The sequence below is a fragment of the Eublepharis macularius genome, chromosome 4, assembly GCF_028583425.1.
Source record: "Eublepharis macularius isolate TG4126 chromosome 4, MPM_Emac_v1.0, whole genome shotgun sequence".
NCBI classification, from domain to species: Eukaryota; Metazoa; Chordata; class Lepidosauria; order Squamata; family Eublepharidae; genus Eublepharis; species Eublepharis macularius.
Window position 1 is genome coordinate 113,003,173 of NC_072793.1, and position 19,171 is coordinate 113,022,343.

General features: G+C 43.5%; 1 protein-coding gene across 1 annotated transcript in view; it reads right to left on the minus strand.

Moving 5' to 3' along the window:
- PHF2 (PHD finger protein 2) overlaps nt 1-19,171 on the minus strand; it is a 230,813-nt gene that overhangs the window by 114,807 nt on the left and 96,835 nt on the right. The window contains exon 2 of the mRNA XM_054977343.1: nt 9,995-10,080. Coding sequence (XP_054833318.1) covers nt 9,995-10,080 — 86 coding nt within the window. The remainder of the gene's footprint in view (nt 1-9,994; nt 10,081-19,171) is intronic.

Here is a 19,171-nt window from a genome sequence, read left to right on the forward strand (position 1 = left end):
AACACCAACAACCGCCGGGCCAAAGACGTTCCTCCACCCCCCTCAGGGGGAGCCGGGGGGCTGGATATGCCACTCGGGGAGCAAGAGATGCTAGATGGCAACAAGGGCTATGTTTGCAATGTGGCCAAAGTGGTCATTTTGCGGCGCAATGCCCATATCGGCCTGTGCAAAGACCTCTGCTCCAACTAAGACGCTCAGCCCCCGCAGCCTACCCGGCGCCACCGCATCCTACTCCGGCTCCAAGAACCGCTCCAAGAGGTAGGGGGGCGTCGAGGAGGAACCTTCCCGAAAGAGGGCTAGAATTGGAAGAAGTTATGGAATACGATCCAACAGCCCTAACGGGGGGAGAGAATCCAGAGAGCCCCGCCTCGGGAAACGAAATGGATCTGTCGTAAAAGGACCCAAACGGCAGATCAAACCTTCGGCGGTTCCGGTTCCGAACCGACCCAGTGGGTCCATACTCTTCATACCCATAACGTTGGTGAATCCTGACAAGAAAATTCATATTCGTGTACAAGCTCTAATTGACTCAGGCTGCTCCAGAGACATTATCGCCCCAGCTTTAGTAAATGGACTAGTACTTCCTGTAAAAGATTTGGAAATACCAGTAATTTTCGAACAGATGGATGGCACTAACATGAATCCAGTCACTACCGAAACCACTCCGATCATAACAGGCATGGGGCAACATTGGGAAGTAAGATCATTCGTCATTAGTGCCACAGCGAAATACCCCTTGATCCTGGGAAGTCGGTGGTTATGCGATCATAACCCTTATATCAACTGGGCAGAAGGGAGTATCACGTTCACCCATGAAGCATGCAAAGACCATCTTTGGAATCAAAATTGGGGTAATAACCCTACTGGAACTGAGCCCGCTCTCCTCACCCAAGAAGAAATTAACCAAATACCCAAACAATACAGAGCGTACACCCAAGCCTTCACAGAGGAAGAAGCTAACACTTTACCTCCTCACAGGAGGACGGACTGTGCGGTGGAAATCTTACCAGGTGCCTCGTTGCCCAAGGGCCGTCTATATCCCATGAGTCCTAATGAAAGAGAAGAGCTCCGCAAGTTCATAGACCTGAACCTTCAAAGAGGATTCATTCGCCCGGCTAATAGCCCCCACGCAGCGCCAGTTCTTTTCGTTAAAAAGAAGGATGGGGGCCTAAGACTGTGCACGGACTTTCGAGGACTCAACGCGGTCTCCTCCAGCAACGCCTACCCCATCCCGCTCATCAGAGATCTACTCAACGTCGTGGCGCAAGGTAAGGTCTTTACGAAATTAGATTTAAAAGACGCTTACTTCCATGTCCGTATCTGAGAGGGGGATGAATGGAAAACCGCTTTTAACACGCCCCTCAGCCAATATGAATATTTGGTTATGCCATTTGGCCTGGCCGGGGCACCCTCGGTTTTCATGTCCATGATCAATGAAGTGCTACATGAATTTCTATACAAGGGCGTTGTAGTGTACCTAGATGATGTGTTGATCTATTCGGAGACTGAAGAGGAACACGTGGACCTTGTAAAAAGGGTCTTAACCACTCTCATGAATAACAAACTGCCTATAAAGCTCTCCAAATGTGAGTTCCACAAAACAGAACTCACCTATTTAGGCTACTGTATTTCTCCGGAGGGCTTGAAAATGGATCCAGGCAAAATACAAGCGGTCTTAAATTGGCAAACCCCCGCGACCCGCAAAGAATTACAATCCTTCTTGGGTTTTGCCAACTTCTATAGAGAGTTCATAGCGAACTTCGCTCAAATCACACTCCCCCTAACCGAACTGTTAAAAACCAAAGACAAGGGGGACCAAGCCAAAAAAACGAGTGCAAAATTGTCCTGGACGCCTGAATGCCAAACAGCGTTCCATCACCTCAAAACGCAGTTTGTTTCAGAACCCATCCTGCAGCACCCCGATGAAAATCGCCCCTTCATAGTGCAGGTCGACGCCAGCGACACTGCAATTGGGGGGGTGTTGCTACAGCGGGGGGCGGATGATAAGCTCAGACCCTGCGCTTTCCTCTCCAGGAAGTTTTCAGAAGCAGAAAGAAATTGGAATGTTTGGGAAAAAGAGGCCTTTGCTGTAAAAGCGGCTCTCACTACCTGGAGACATTGGCTAGAAGGGGCCCGTCATCCGTTCAAGGTCTGGATGGACCATAAAAATCTAGAGGCCCTACACAGCCCTCGCAGGTTAAACGCCAAGCAATTACGATGGGCGGAATATTTCTCCAAGTTCGATTTCACTTTAAATTTTCTCCCAGGCAAAACCAACTTCTTGGCCGACGCTCTATCACGCATGCCCCAACACAAAAGCAAAAGGGAGGAGACAATCGATACAGTCTTTTCGCCTACGCAATTAGGGGGCGTGGTGACCACACGCAGCCGCACAACCCTCTCCCATCCACCCGATCAAGGGTGGAGACAAAAATTAAAAGCTGAAGTGGAGAAAGAAGGGGGGGACGTGCCCAAAGACAAATTGCAATGTTCAGACCAAGGGGAATGGCTTTGGGGAGATCGCTTCTATGTACCCAAGAGTATGAGAAAAGAAGTTTTGCAACACTGTCATGATGCTCCCACTGCGGGGCACTATGGGTACTTAAAGACGCTTCACCTAGTCCAACGCCAATTTTGGTGGCCGGGCATGCGCAAAGACATCTCCCAATATGTAGCGTCCTGCCCCGTTTGTCTCAGTGCCAAATCCCGAAAAGGCAAACTTCCAGGACTTTTACAGCCGTTAGAAACACCAAATAGACCGTGGGAAATAATCTCTATGGACTTTATCACTGACTTACCCCCCTCAAAGGGGCATAACTGTATTTTGGTCGTGGTTGATTTGTTCTCCAAGCAAGCTCATTTTATACCTTGCACCACAATTCCCTCTGCTAGAAAACTAGCTGACATCTTCCTAAAAAACATTGTAAAAATACATTCTTTTCCATCCAAGGTGATCTCGGATCGCAGCGGACAATTCGTTGCCAACTTCTGGCGGGAGCTTTTACAACTGCTGGGCATTGAACAAGGTTTGAGTTCAAGCCATCACCCGGAAACAGACGGACAGTCGGAAAAAACTAATCAGATACTAGAGCAATTTCTGCGATGTTACATTAATTTCCAACAAGATAATTGGTTTGACTTGCTCCCCTTGGCAGAGTTTTCATATAATAACAGCGTACACGTTTCCACGGGGGAAACTCCCTTCAAAGTCGTCTATGGCTTCCACTTCAAGCCGTTCCCGTTTGAAGCGCTCCCCCCTCCTATTGCAGTTTCCAAGGATGTCTCCGAGTGGTGGGGGGAGGCAGCTCAACAATGGACTCAAATCAGAAAACACCTCACCAAAGCCAAACAGGATTACAAAAAATACGCCGACCGCCACCGTGTGGCGGAATGGGAATTACAACCTGGTGATCTTGTTTACCTTTCTACAAAGAATCTGAAAGTAACTCAAACCAGCCGCAAGCTCGCATTAAAGTACCTGGGGCCTTTTCCTGTTCGCAAAGTAATCAACAAAGTGACTGTGGCCCTGGACTTACCAAAGAATCTACGCCACGTACATAATACCTTCCATGTCAGTTTACTGAAAAAGGCCCCTCCTGCAGACCAGTGGCACACCCGTGCTCCTCCCATTCCTACGTTAATTGATGATCAAACCCACTATGAAGTTCAACAAATATTAGACTCTAAAGTAAAACGTAATCAGTTGTTTTATCTCATCAGATGGAAGGACTTTGACTCTGGGTTCGATGAGTGGGTGAATTCTGTACATGTCCATGCTCCTAGACTGGTTAAAGCATTTCACTCTCGTTATCCACATAAACCGGGGGGGGGAGCATCTTAGAGGGGGCAGAATGTCAGGTTCAGAATGCTGTATTGTGCTGCTTCGCTTAACCGACTCCATCTTTAATCCTTTCAGTGTTTAAGTGCTTTCTCCACAGGTGCCAAGGTTCCCAGGCAGCTATCTCACAGAAGAGGATTGTTTTGGCTACCGACGTTCCACCCAGAACCGGCCTTGGGAACTTTCGCTATCCTGACTTCAAAGGGGATGTTTTGAGAACTATGGGGGGAGGTTGGGCCTTCTGTGATCTGTTACTTTGTACCTCATGCTTTGCTAGTCATTGGTAACAATGCATATGTACCATCCTGAATATTGCATTCAGGCTAGTGGACTATAATGAACTATTTTTCCAGTAAAAGCCTTTTGGAAACAATGGACTGTTGTCTGATTGCAGAAGGTGCTCTGGAGTAAGGACATTATCTAGCCACAGTTCTGACACAGTAAGCCTGTCATTTGGTCACAGAAGGAGATGAGGTTGGTCTGATAGGATGTGTTGGGGACAAATCCATGCTGACTTCCCCATATCACCATGTTGTCCATCACATGCTTGCAGATTGTTGCCTTTAGTATCTGCTCCAGTATCTTCCCTGGAACAGATGTCAGGCTGACTCGTCTGTAGTTCCCAGGATCATCCTTTTTCCCTTTCTTGAAGATTGGGATGACATTTGCTCTCTTCCAGTCATGTATCTGAAGACTGTCTTTTTGTTGTGGTGAGCCCCCCTGGCCAGACTCAGATCTTTCTGAGCTTTGGCCTCTCTTACAGCTGCCCTACAGAGCCTACCTACCCCTAGACATGGGCACAAACAGAAAAAGCAAACAAACATGGTGTTTGTTGTTCATTGCCATCCACGAACAACGAACAATGAACATTGACTAGCATGACCTGTTCATGAACATGTTCATTGTTCATTGTTCGTGGGGGCCAGCAGGCTCTTCTCCAGCCATCAAGATCCCTACCACACCACTCCCAGAAACATGACCTGAGCAGGCAGCAGGAAATGTACCAATAATAAATAATAGCTTGGCCCCAGAGCCTGGAAGCAGCCCTGGAACCTGAAGGGGTAGATCCTTACCGCACCACTCCCAGAAACCTTACCTGAGCAGGCAGAGGAAAGGTACCAGTAATAAATAATAGCTTGGCCCAGAGCCTGGCAGCAGCCCTGGAACTTGAAGAAGTAGATCCCTATCCCACCACACACAAAGAAAATTCAAGCTCCAATGTATTCTTCCTGTCTCTCTCTCAAAATGCCAACAACTCTCTCTCCCTCTCCACTTTTTTGCAAAACCAGAGCTGGGAGCCCCCCTGCTCTTTGCTTCCTTGTAACAAATTTGGAGCTCCACACTTGAAAGGAAGACCTGCCTATCAAGCTAAATTGGGCTTAGATTGGGGTTTCCAGGGCAACAGCAGGAGTTCAGACAGAGTTCAGGCAGTCCCTGCCTCCGGTTGCCAAGGGAATTGATTGCAGGTGCCAGATTGTCTGGCTTGACGAACAGCAACAAACGAGTCTTGCAATGACCACCTGTTCGTTTAGAATGGGGCCTCATGAACAGCTTGTTCGCGAACAGCTGATTGGGCTGATCGTGGCTTTTTTTTAGTTCGTATTGCTGTTTCTGCCCATCTCTACCTACCCCTAGATACTCTTGTTTAGATGTACTTCATCCGCTCCATTTCTTGAACATCTCCTTTTTCTTCCTTAGATCATCACAGAACTCTCTGTTCATCCACATTGGCTTCTTAAATCCTCTGCCGCATTTCTGTTTTGCTAGAATGGTAATAGTTTGAGCCTTCAAGAGCTCCTCTTTTAGGGGAGTCCACCCTTTACTTGCTCCTTTCCCTTCCAGCATTCTTGTCCATGGAATACCTCTCATCACATCTTTAAGTTTATTAAAGTTTGCCCCACTAAAATCTAACATGCCCATTTGGCTACACACAGTAAAAAAAATTCTAGGAGGATGTGATCACTTGTCCTTAAGTTTCCCACCACCTTTAGCTTGTCAACCAACTCTTTCTTTTTGTTTAATATCAAGTCCATTACAGCCAAGTCCCTTGTCTCTTCCTTCACCCTTCGAGAAAGGAATGTGTCAGCCAGGCAGGTCAGAAAGTTGTGTGACCCTGGAAACATAGCAGAGTTGGTCGCCCAGCACACATCAGGCAAGTTGAAGTCTCCCATAACTACAAGGCCAGGTTAAGTTCTCAGCATGGATTGACACACATAGAGAAAAACAAGCTGACTATTAATGTGTACACTCAATATAACACACGATTTATTTATTTATTTATTTATTATTCTTTAATTTATACCCTAGCTTTTTCCTCAATGGGGACCCAAAGCAGCTTGCATCATTCTCCTCCACTTTATCCTCACAACAACCCTGTGAAGAAGGTTAGGCTGAGAGAGCAGGGCTGGCCCAAGGTCACTCAGCAACCTTTCAAGGAAGAGTAGGGATTCAGACCTGAGTCTCCTCTGACACACTAGCCACTGTACTCATTCTGGCATTCAAGAAGCAAGTATACCACAAATAACTATATCAATACCAATGTGTAACCCCTATGAGGTTATTGGTTTAGCTCAGTAGGGTGGAGTCAGTAGCTACAGCCAGGCAGCTGAGGAAGGAGGCTGGTTGCTGGGGAGCTGAATAATAAATTATATGCTCTTATCACCTTGAATAAGGTAATCAAATGTTGTATGTGATCAATATGACTTAAAGTGGTGGATGTGTATTGTGTTTAGTTGATGTTACTGGGATTGTATTATTTTTGCAGAGCTGTAATTCCCCAAGAAGAGGAGAGAAGCCTGGGCTCCAGTTGCTTTAAATTGGAAGGATAGTGAAAAAGGACTCTTTATCACTTGTCTGATTCCACTAAGTTGAACTGCATACCCTTTTCAAAAACATTGTTGGTTTAGTTTAAAAAAAAGTTGTATTGCATAAATTGTTAAAAGGTTTATTAAAAAAAATTTCTTCTTAACTTAAATTGTGTGAAAGTTTGCTTCCTAAGCCCCATAGGACTCATACAAGGAGAAGTTACAAAGAGAATACAGAATTAGAACTATCACTAAAGGAGAAGGGAATAGAGGAAAGCCTCACATACTGGCTAAACATCTAAACACTGCACTCTCAAATGTTAGTAAAAAACTGCAGATCCATTGCACTTGCTCACATGCCGTTATGTCACAGATTACTATATAATAGCAAAGTGACAAAGAAAATGTGAAAACTCTCCTGGTCAAAAAGAACAGAATTAGTTCCAGCAGGAGGATACTGCAGGGTTGCCAGCCACCAGGTGGTGGCTGGTGATTTCCTGGAATTACAACTGATCTCCAGGCATCAGAGATCAATTTCCCTGGAGAAAATGGCTGCCTTGGAAGGTGGACTTTTTGCAGGGCTCAGACGCAGTGCAGCATGGATGCAGATATTTTCCTTGTTACATTTTAAAGCCTGTATCCCAGTAACACATGTGATAGGACAAGTTCTTGGATACAGACATTCTTGAATAGCTTCATACTTTTTCTCGTTGTCTGCAGTTTTGCATTTCTGGTAGGATTTTGCATGAAAAAGCTGATGAAACTGCAAGTGTGCCATATGATGTAAGCCTAGCTCTCACCAACATGCCTGGCTGCAACAACATATGTTTACATGAATATTATAGTCATTGTGAATTTTTCAGCATAACACTCTTTTTTCTTTCTTTCTTTTTTTGGTCTACAATCCTGGAAAATACTTGACTTTGTGCAACATATTGTTGCAACCAGATTTTGTTGAGGAAAGAGAAGCCAAAATGTGCTTAAGGCATTCAATATTGGATTTCCCCCCAAAACATACTTGTCATAATAATTTGTGTATTATACTTGTCATCATCTTAATAAAGTTGATACTGTCTTAATTTGAGCACTGAAATGTCCTCCTTCATGGGGAGAGGGTCTTTAATGACTTAAAATATAGCATTCTTCTGAAATGTGCCTGGTTTTAAAATTCCAGAACATGCTGTGACATCCCTCCTGCCACACTTGATTTAGGTTTTGTGGACAGGTAAAATCTCAACTTTTCTAAAAAAACAAACATCCCACATAAAATATTCTGACATGGTGACACCTTTGCTTTTAAATTTAGATTCTGGTGATTAATTTCTACCACAATTGTCCATTCACTTTTAGTCATTTGTTCCTTTGATCTTTAATTTCTAAACCATGAGAAATTAAATACCATAATACTTTTGCTGTGTTTTTATAGAAGAATCTTAGCCTAGGACCCAGAAGAAATCAACATTTTATCTACTACAGGGAGGTCATTTCTGACAAAGATAGTTTTCTGCTATATTGCTCCTCTTCCAGATAAGTTATTCAATTGGAAAATTATTCCATTTATATATGACTTACGTGACTCACTCCTGATATGCATTTTTCTCTAAGAGCTGAATGTTTTTGGTTTCTAAATATACCGTGTAGACCTTTCATCATATTTGTACTGTTTGTCTTAGCATAGCCTCATGCATTACAGCAACATCAACTTCTCTGTGCTATATTTCCAATCATGAGCCAAACTACGTTTACTCAGAAGTACATCCCATTGATTTTGAGTAAATGTGCTTTGGATTACAGGCTCATCCTAGGCATGTTTACTGAGTTTAATGGTGTTCAATCCCAAGTGAGTACATACAGTTTCAAACACGTGTATAAGTTAGTCTGCTGCTACACACCTGATGACTGGTAGCTGGATGTATAGACTGATTCTAATGACAAACACTGACATTTGAACTGTGTTCTACCAGCAATGTTGTATCTATATCTGTTCTCTCATAACTTGATATTACAGTAATCAAATAATGGACATGTATGTTTGAATCAGTTATTAGAGGTGAAAGTTTTTAACGACATATATATATATATATATATATATATATATATATATATATATATATATATATATATATATATATATATATATATATATATATATATATATATATATATATATATATATATATATATTCATTCAGGAAATGTATATGCTGCCTCTCCAGAAACCTGCTGGTCATGCAGAGATTATATGGATTTATTTATTTCAGTGAAATTTGCTTTTTAGTAGTGTCTAATAGAGATGGGCAAAAAAACACGAAAGAAACAAAACCTGAGTTTCGTGGTTCATCATGTTCCATGTTCCACAAACCACGAACTTTCACAAAATTGTCCTGTTCCACAAAACAATTTGTTAGGTTCATGATTCATCAGATTCTAGGGCCCTACAACAGCCCCCTTCATGCCCAGAGATGCCAAACTCGCAGAAAGACTTCAGCAGGCTCTCCTCCAGCCACCCTCCATGTTTGATGAAGATTGCAATACGTTGACTGGGAGACCGCCTCTCTTCTGTTTCCCCGGGTGCCACAGGCTCAGGGGTGGGGTGTGTCCTCTGTCAAGCTAGGCCCAAGAGCCAGGCAATTCCCTGAGACTGGGGTGGGGTGGGGTGGAGGAAAAAAGGCACCCTCACCCAACAACCTTCCCAGCAAGGACAAGAGCAGAAAATAAGAAAGAGGCTTTTTATGCTCTTTTGAAGCAGCAGCAAATCCAGCCCAAAGCTCCCAAATTCACTATCTCTCACTCCAAATCCAAGCAACAGCTGCTCCCTCTCCTTTTGTCTACTGGAACTAAAAGCAGGAGGCACAGAGCTATGCCTTAGAAATAGTCATATAGAGTAGAACAGGAGCTCTCTGGTTGGCAGACAGACCTGCCTAACAGGGTTTGGAGGAATGAGATTGGTGTTCCCTTGGCTACAGAAGGCCCATCTCCCCCCTTCTCGTTGCTCTCATAGAATGGGAACTCTCAGGTTGGTAGGGAGAGCTGCCTATCAAGGTTATGTGGGCTAAGACTGGGGTTTCCACAGCAACAAAAAGTCTGCAGACATTCTGGGCCTAGGGAATCAATGGATTGGTGCCAGCCTGTCTAGCACCATGAAGCATTCATGAATTGAATGAATCGGCCCCAAAAGTCATGGATTTCATGAAAAACACAGCCCCATGAAACATGTTTTTGCGATACATGAATCGCAAAATTGATTCATGTTTCAATTCGTGCCCATCTCTAGCGTCTAATGGTAAGCTAGAAGAATTCAGTTATAGAGCATGACAGAATGACTAAGAACAAATCAACAAATTATACTTACAAGTTGATTTTCCATGGGTTTTTTCACAATTCGGACAATGGTAGATGTCAATATCTGGTGCCTCATCTTCTTCTACACCAACACAACTGAAAGAAAGAAAACTGAAATGAGGAATATTTCTGAAAGATACAAATATGTGATCAGGAAATTCTAGATGCTTTTGCACTGAAGAGCCATGCCAAGGTCCAGCCTTCCTACTTGGCTATCCTAAGCAGTTATGCTAAATCCATCAAAATCAATGGGTTTAGGAGGGTACAGTTCCGCTTAGGGTGGCACTGGTAATCCATGTCCTGGGCCTTTGCCTGCAAAGTTGAGCCACTTTGATTCATTGTCTGACCTACCAGGAGAGTATCGAGTAATTGTGTCCAATTACAACTCAAGTCATCTATACCTGGGCCATAGGCACACAGTGCAAAGGCCCTGCTAATGTCTTCTACCAGCACTCTACTGTTACAGAGCAGCCGGGTTAATCATTAAAAGTAAAAGTCATACCATGGCCACACACCACTTCCATTTGAGCAAAGTCAGACCATAAAGTCTGCAATTCATGGAGGCAACTTCATTTGGTTTTTAAAAACTGCCCAAATGGATGCCATTTCACTTCGCCACCTATTTTTTTTGCTCTCTCTTCACAAATACTATTTTCTCCATTTGATATGAATTATCATTAAGGCACAGAGGTGGTGACACTGGTTATCTATGGCATACTTAAGAATTAACCTCAAATTTGGAAAGCTCTATAGAATGCCTACCCTCTGCTGCCTCCCCAGATGTCTCAACTGTACATTGCCCCAAAGCAGCAATAAACAAATAAATAAAACCCAAGAAATCAGTACAAGCAATGCAAAGTATACATATGCAAATATCACTAATTTGCATAACATCTTTACAGATTCCAAATCTGGAATTTTAACAACAAATAGATGTTAAAAGTCAGCCTGAACAATGAACAATGAATGCTCAATGAACTAGCATGATCCTTTCAACCCACAAAATATGGATTTATTCTCATCATAGACTTTTGTGCTTACTCATCCGTTCAATGTATTTTTCCACCAAAATTCAGAACTGCTGCACATAGAGAAGAAAGGAAAGAGGGCATCCAGCTCACAGCCCTTTCTGATTGCCCAAAGAAAATTCTTTGAACAGAAGCAGCTTAGGACTCTCACTGAGGTTAAACAGCATACAATATGTAGCAATACAATGTAGGTTGCAGGCAGCCAGTGTCAAAGTCTAATGGAAGAATTCCCCATCCTAAGGCAGTAAGAAACTAAACTGCAAAGGAACCAGAGCCCCAAGATGTGAAAACTGGAAATTTGAGCTTGAAGAAGGCACACTAAGCTTCCTTTTGCTCAGACTGGGTGCAGCATGGTTGTGATTGATCCAGACAGCACTACAAAACAGTCAATGTAAGTTTCAGTGACAACTCCAGTACCATTTACAATTCAGAGCTGCTGAACTCTGGCTTACCCAGAGCCACCTCATGTTCTGTGTGTACTTAGGTTGATTTGAGGGGAAACTCTGAGCTAAACCAGTAATGGCTACAAACTGAAACTCATAACCACTCTGTATAAAAGCTACTCAGAATAGAGATTTCCGTTCCATTCTTAAACAGCTATTGCAGCAGGCTGTGGGATTTTGTTATCTTTTCATCCTGCCCCTCAGAAAGAAAATAACAGAAAAGAAAAGAAACGTAGCTGAAGATGCTATTGCCTCTACTCAAGTTAGGAAATGACATCCCCGCCTGCCTTTAATGGATCGTACTGAGAATATTTTACTGAGACTTTCTATCATCCTATATATATTTAGTGCGTTAGTCAAAGCATATATACATCACTGCAATGAAATGGAAGATCTGCCAGAAAATGAATGCTGCTTTCACATCCCTGGTACTGATTTAGTGTTCACCAATTTGAAACTGCCCAAGTGGTCAGTTTAATGCTGCCACTTGATGTTCCCTTCCCCCAAACCATATGACCTCATATGGATATCCTTTCTATTGGGCAAAAGTTGGCATGTTGAAAACAAATTTTTAGGTTATGCTTATTGCAGCATTTTCAACTATGCTCAATGTGAAAGAAAGAAAGAAAGAAAGAAAGAAAGAAAGAAAGAAAGAAAGAAAGAAAGAAAGAAAGAAAGAAAGAAAGAAAGAAAGAAAGAAAGAAAGAAAGAAAGAAAGAAAGAAAGAAGAAAGAAAGAAAGAAAGAAAGAAAGAAAGAAAGAAAGAAAGAAAGAAAGATGTTGAATAACTGGAGATCCGCTCTGAAAGAGCAGAATATGCTATTCTGCTCTTTCAGATAATCATATAAGAGGCCAGCGCTTGTCCATGTTTGCTGGACTTTGCAATCTTTTATATATATGGCTGGGCCATATAGAGTCTCAGAACTGAAGTCAATATTGCTGCACCTAAACAAATATCAATCTATTTTCCCCCTTACTAATCTTTCTTCTATTCCTTGACTATTTCAGCAACTTTCAGGCAAATCAAATATCCACATTCACCTCATTTTCACATTAGGATCACAAACTGTTCCACTCAAACAGGCAATTATCCACCTATTAATTTTAAAAAAAAAACATCCCTAGACAAAACTGATGTGGCCAATTATCATCCATTCTCTAATCTGCCCTTTCTGGGCAAAGAGACTGAGAGAGCAGTAGCTGACCAACTCCAGATCATCTTGGAAAACTCTAGCGCTCTTGACCCTTTCCAGTCAGGATTCAGACCAGGGCATGGGACAGAGACAGCATTAGTAACATTAGTGGATGGTCTCCGTCTGAATATAGACAAAGGCCATGCCTCCTTATTGCTCCTCCTAGATCTATCTGCAGCCTTTGACACAGTAGACCATACCATCGTGTTGAGGCATTTAGAAACAGAAGTGAGCATCAAAGGATGTGCCCTGGACTGGTTTAAATCATTTCTCATGGAACAGAGAATCTCCCATGTTATTCAACCTCTACGTAAAACCTTTAGGAGAACTCATTCGCAGTTATGGAGTGGGGTGTCATCAATATGCAGATGACACCCAGCTCTGTATCTCGCTATCCAGGTCCCCACAGGATGCAGCAGAAATCTTAGATTGCTGCTTGGCAGCCATGGTGAAATAGCTGAAAAATAACAAATTGAAACTGAACCCAGACAAGACTGAAGTGATGCTTGTCGGAAGCGCACAGATTTTGAAAAACATTGTACTTCCCACTTTTGATGGAGTTCATCTGACCATTGCAGACTTGGTTAAGAGGCTAGGGGTTATATTGGATCCAGTGCTACCACTAGAAAAACAAATTAGCAACTGAAAAAAATGCTTACTACAATCTCACTCTAGCCTAGAAGATGGCTTCTTACCTTGACACAGTCGACCTGGCCACCTGGATCCATACCTTGGTAACATCAAAACTTGACTACTGTAATGCACTATACATTGGTCTCCCATCTAAGTTAACTGCACTATACACTGGTCTCCCATCTAAGTTAACTGCACTATACACTGGTCTCCCATCTAAGTTAACTAGGAGGCTCCAATTGGTGCAAAATGCTGCAGCTCAACTGTTAGCAAGAGTGAGCAGGAGCATGAACATCACTCCCATCCCACAGTCACTCAGGGCTTTTTTTCAGCCAGAACACAGAGGAACTACATTCTGGCACCTGTTTAAAATACCCACGAGATTGATGGGTATTTGGCCCTTTTAACCATTTTTGGCCCGTTTTGTCCCAAACTGGCTGAAATGGCCAGGATTGGACCTCTGCCAGGTAGGGGAGGGTTCCCCATGTGGCAATAGCCCATTCCAGGCAGATCAGGGCCCAATCAGGACCATTTGGGGCCCGTTTCAGCCATATTGGGCCCCCAAATGGCCAGGATCGGGCTGCTGCTGGGTGGGAGAGGGTTCCCCCACATAGCAGTAGCCTTTTCCAGGCCAATTAGGACCCAATCCAGGCCGTTTTAGGCCCAATCCTGACTGTTTTGAGCCCGTTTTGGCCATTTTGGGCCCAAAACGTAGAGTTTTAGGCCCGAAAAGTCCAGGATCGGGCCACTCCTGTATGAGGGAGGGTTCCCCCTCATGACAGAGGCCTGTTCCAGGATGATTTTGGCCCAGTCCAGGCTGTTTCGGGCCCATTTTGGTCATTTTGGGCCTGTAACAGCCAGATCAGTCCGATGCTGGGTGGGGGAGGGTTCCCCCTCATGGCAGCAACCCATTCAAGGCCCATTTGGGCCCAATCCAGACTGTTTGGGGCCAGTTTCAGCCAGTTTGGGCCCATTTGGGCCCAATTCAGTCCTGAAGTGGCCAGGATCGGGCTGCTGCCCAGTGGTGGAGGGTTCTTCGGCATGGCAGTGCCACATTCCAGGTTGATTTGGGCTCTATCTGGGCCATTTTGGGCCCGTTTTGGCCCAATTCGGGCGTAAAACTGCCAGAATCAGGCTGCTGCCGGGCAGGGGAGTGCTCTTTTGCATGGCAGTGCCACGTTCCAGGCTGATTTGGGCCTGAATTTGGTCCCTTGTTGCACACAAGGATGTTCCTGGGGCAGCCACAGCCTGCATGATGACATCACTCCCCAGAAGTGACATCATCAAATGGTCCTGAGAGTGTGCACTTTGCGCACATGCATATGGTACTCAGTGAGTTCCACCACCCCTTTTCCCAGAAAAAAGCCTGCAGTCATTCCACTGGCTACCTAACGGTTACCATGCTCAATTCAAGGTATTGATTATTACATACAAAGCTCTTCATAGCCTTGGTCTGGCATACCTATGGGACCGTCTCCCTCCCTATGTCCCTCAACAGAAGCTTTGCTTATCTGAACAGGGTCTCTCGCAGGTGCAAGCCTGCACATGGGTGAAATCAACAGCATCCTGTACACGGGCTTTCTTGGTGCTGGCTTCTACCCTATGGAACGGCCTGCCTGAGGAGGTCAGGAGAGCCGCCACTCTCCTGGCTTTCCACAAATGATGCAAAACCGAATTACCCCCAAAAAGCTTTTTACTCAGATAGGAGGGCGGTAGTGTAGGGAGAGGGTCTCAGATGCTTCGCTAATGGTTTAGGGACCATAGACTTCACCACTATGTTGCCTTACATATTATCTGTTGTTTTTAAATTTGTACTCCTACCAGTGCTTCATGTTGTCTAATTTCAGTCCTAGAATTGATTATGTTCTGTTTCAGCAATTCTCAAACTCTCCTTGCTAATGCTATGTCTGTGTAAACTGTATTTATCCTATAGCATTGTCTATGGAAATGTCCTTGACACTGTATGGAAATGTCTTTGATACTGATTGTACTGATCTCACAGTATGGTAACAGGTAACGGGTTTTTTATTCATGGTCAATGGCCAGCACTAAAAACATCAATAGAGGGTATAACAAGAGAAAATAAAACATCATAAGCATCACTCTCCAGGGTACAACAGGAGGGTACAACAAGAGGGTACAAGAGAAAATAAAACATCACTCTCCTGGCTTTCCACAAACGATGCAAAACCAAATTACCCCAAAAAAGCTTTTTACTCAGATAGGAGGGCGGTAGTGTAGGGAGAGGGTCTCAGATGCTTCGCTAATGGTTTAGGGACCATAGACTTCACCACTATGTTGCCTTACATATTATCTGTTGTTTTTAAATTTGTACTCCTACCAGTGCTTCATGTTGTCTAATTTCAGTCCTAGAATTGATTCGGTTTCGTTTTCTCAGCCATGCCGGACGCTCCTCTCGGCTGGTCCGGGAGGAAACGACCGGGCACCCTGACCGGGCGGCTGATCCGCAAGGATTAGCCCCCAGGACTCCCAGGGAGGGAGCCAGGGTCCGGGACGCGGCGGGAAGAACTCCCCGAAATCAATGCGGGGGGGGAATTGCCCGTTTGTCCCTATGGAGGCCGGCAGATGTGCGCGGCGCCTCGAGTGCCGCCGGGCAACGAGAAACGGCAAGTAAAAGAAACAGGCGGAAGCCTGTAAACAAGCGAATCCCTTCTGTTTTACAAGCGTTTGTGAAGGAGAGGTTGATCTGAAGAAGACTCGCTCTTCCCCTTCGTTGAGTTCCAGAATTTTGTTGGCGTCCCCCCCCCCCAAAAAATGGCAGCAAAGAAGCAAAGTCCCGCTCTCGGTAAGTCAATCTCGGCTACTTTGAAGGGGGAGTCGCTCGAAGAGTTGGTGCGCAGGGCGGTGGTGGAAGCCATAAAACCCTTTGTTGACAAGCTGAACGAAACTGATCAAAGGGTGGGCTTAATTGAAAGCGAGGTGAAAACCATTAAGGCAGCAGCGGGGGGGGCAGAAAAGTCTGCTCTGGAAAGTGCGTCACTTGTGAAGGCTACAAAAAAGGAGCTGAAGTTGGTGGAGAACCAGCTGATCGGGCTACAGGTGGAACAAACGCAGACAATTTTGCGTCTCCAAAACGTGAAGGAGGAGGAAAATGAGGATCTGTGGGATTTGGTCTCGGAACTACTGGCGACACCCGCGAGGACGACTAAAGAAGAGGTTAAAAGCGCCATTTTGGAGGTCCGTCGGGCTTCTTCAAAATATGCAACAAAGCGACAGTTGCCTCGTGAGATCATTATTGACTTTTCATCTAAAAAGATTCGGGACACCATCCTATATAACTCATACAATGCGGATTTGGACTTTATGGGTTTGAAAGTCAAGATTTTGAAGGACGTTCCATTTCTAGTCCGGAAACGGCGTTTTAAATATAAAAAGTTTGCAGCTCTTCTGAGGGACCATGGAATAAAGTACAAATGGCTATTCCCGGAAGGAATATGGTTCAGATATAAAGATCAGGCCTATAAGATATTATCAGAAGATCAACTAAAGGATTTTGAGAATAAAAACCCAGAACTCTGCTGCACCAAGAACGAAGAAAAGGAGGAGCCGGAGGGGGGGGGAGGAGGAGGAGAGCATTGCAACAGCAGTTGCACAGAGAGAATTGCGTCCGGGACCTAGAAGGGGGAGGAAAGTTTAATCAGAATTTGAAATGTTTATTCTCTGTATGATTAACCACTCCATCATTACTCTATGGAGCTATTTTTGTATTATGACAGTATGAAGGGAAACATTGAAGTGTAGTGTTTAGTGTTTGTAGTTCATTCCCCCCCCTTTTCTTTTTCCACCCCCCTTTGTCCCTTCCCTCTCCCCTTTCCTTTTGATAGTCTGGTGTAGTGTCTTGTAGTTATGAAAATAAAAAATTTATAAAAAAAAAAATAATTTCAGTCCTAGAATTGATTATGTTCTGTTTCAGCAATTCTCAAACTCTCCTTGCTAATGCTATGTCTGTGTAAACTGTATTTATCCTATAGCATTGTCTATGGAAATGTCCTTGACACTGTATGGAAATGTCTTTGATACTGATTGTACTGATCTCACAGTATGGTAACAGGTAACAGGTTTTTTATCCATGGTCAATGGCCAGCACTAAAAACATCAATAGAGGGTACAACAAGAGAAAATAAAACATCATAAAATCATTCACAATACATTAATAAAATCATTCATAATACAATAATATAAAATTTAAAATGCTTAATGGTACAATAAAATCAGAGATTCATTTGCATAGCCATTATGGTTTTCTTGATCCTAAAAGCAAGCCATCCAAATCTGGTCACCTGTTGAGTGATCTTAGGGTGCCTATCTGAAAGAAAACTTCTCAGAGTACATAATCTTTGGCTACGGGTAAGGGGTAAAGTCAAGGAGAAAGGGAGAGATTCACGAAGATTACTGTACGCCTTGCAGTCAAATATGACATGTTCTAAAGATTCTATCCCTTCCTCACAGCAGGGGCAAATCCTTTCCTCATAAGGGATTTTTTTAAACTTCCCCTCAAGGACAGCTTAGGGAAGAACATCCCATTGCATTAATGTAAAAATTCTCCTATAATCCTGGTTTGATAGGTTGAAAAGATAAGGCATAGGAGTTACCCTAAAAGGACTTGCCATTTCTCTATTCTGTTTAAGTCATGTTGCCTTGCAATATCTAGTATCCTCTGTTTTACTATATCCTTAGCTTTCTCATAACCCATAGAGCACAGATATTGTTTTGAAAAACCATATAGGGGTAATTTCTTATCCAATGCCCTAAGCCATGGAGGGGCAAAGGGATCTAAAATTATTAGACTTGTCAGCCCTTTGGGTAAAAATACTAGTTTTAGCCAGTACAGAATCACTGCAATCCACAACCTTGCCTCTACCATAATCATGCCAGTTTCGATTCGAATAAGTGCATTTGGGACACCATGCAGCACTTGTAGGATCTTTCTGAAGAATTTGGATTGAACCGTATCCAGCTTCCTTAGATTTGAGGTGACATTAATAGGAGCCCCATAGGTAAGCTGGGAGAGGGATTTAGCCTTGAATAATCTAAGAGTCACTGTCAGACATTTACCCCCTTTGTGCCAATAGAATTTTTGAATTGCCCCCGAACTCCTTTTGCCATCTAAGACGACAGAGTTTATATTAACAGTTCTCGAACTATTCGCCTTGAAGAGGATACCCAAATACTTCAAACACAAAACTTGTTCAATAGGAGTGGAGTTTGAAGTCCAATAGGTTTTGGGGTCTTATTTTTTGTAAAGGCCATTACTTTCATTTTAGAATGGTTGACCTCTAAGTTGATTTGTTGACAGTGCTGGGCAAAATAACTCATAGCTCTCCTAAATCCAATTGGAATCCTTGAGAGCAAGACAGCATCATCTGTGTATAGGAACAGCCCTATATGTTTGTCACCTAGCCTTGGGGAATGAAACTCAGGCTTATTTATGCGTGTTACCAGGTCATTAATATAAAAGTTTTAAAGAAGGGGTGCAAGAAGACATCCTTATTTGACCCCCCTTTAGTTCTAATGGGGTCTGTAAGATGCCCTTGGGGGGTGCACCTTACCCATATAGATGTATGGTTGTACAATGCCTGAATTAAAAATAGTAAGCATCTAGCAATACTTGTTGCTCTTAGTTTGTCCGATAATATAACACTAGAAACTGAATCAAAGGCTGATTTCAGGTCCAAAAAAGCCGCAAAGAGTGACACACTTGAGTTGGAGGAATATTTTATGATTAAATGGTTTAACAGCATACACTGATCTAAGGTAGAAAAACTCTCCCTAAAGCCAGCCTGTTCTTCTGTTAAATGGGATTCGTTTTCCAGCCAATCTCTGAATTTCCATAAAAGATATTTTGCATAAAATTTGCTTACTATACTAA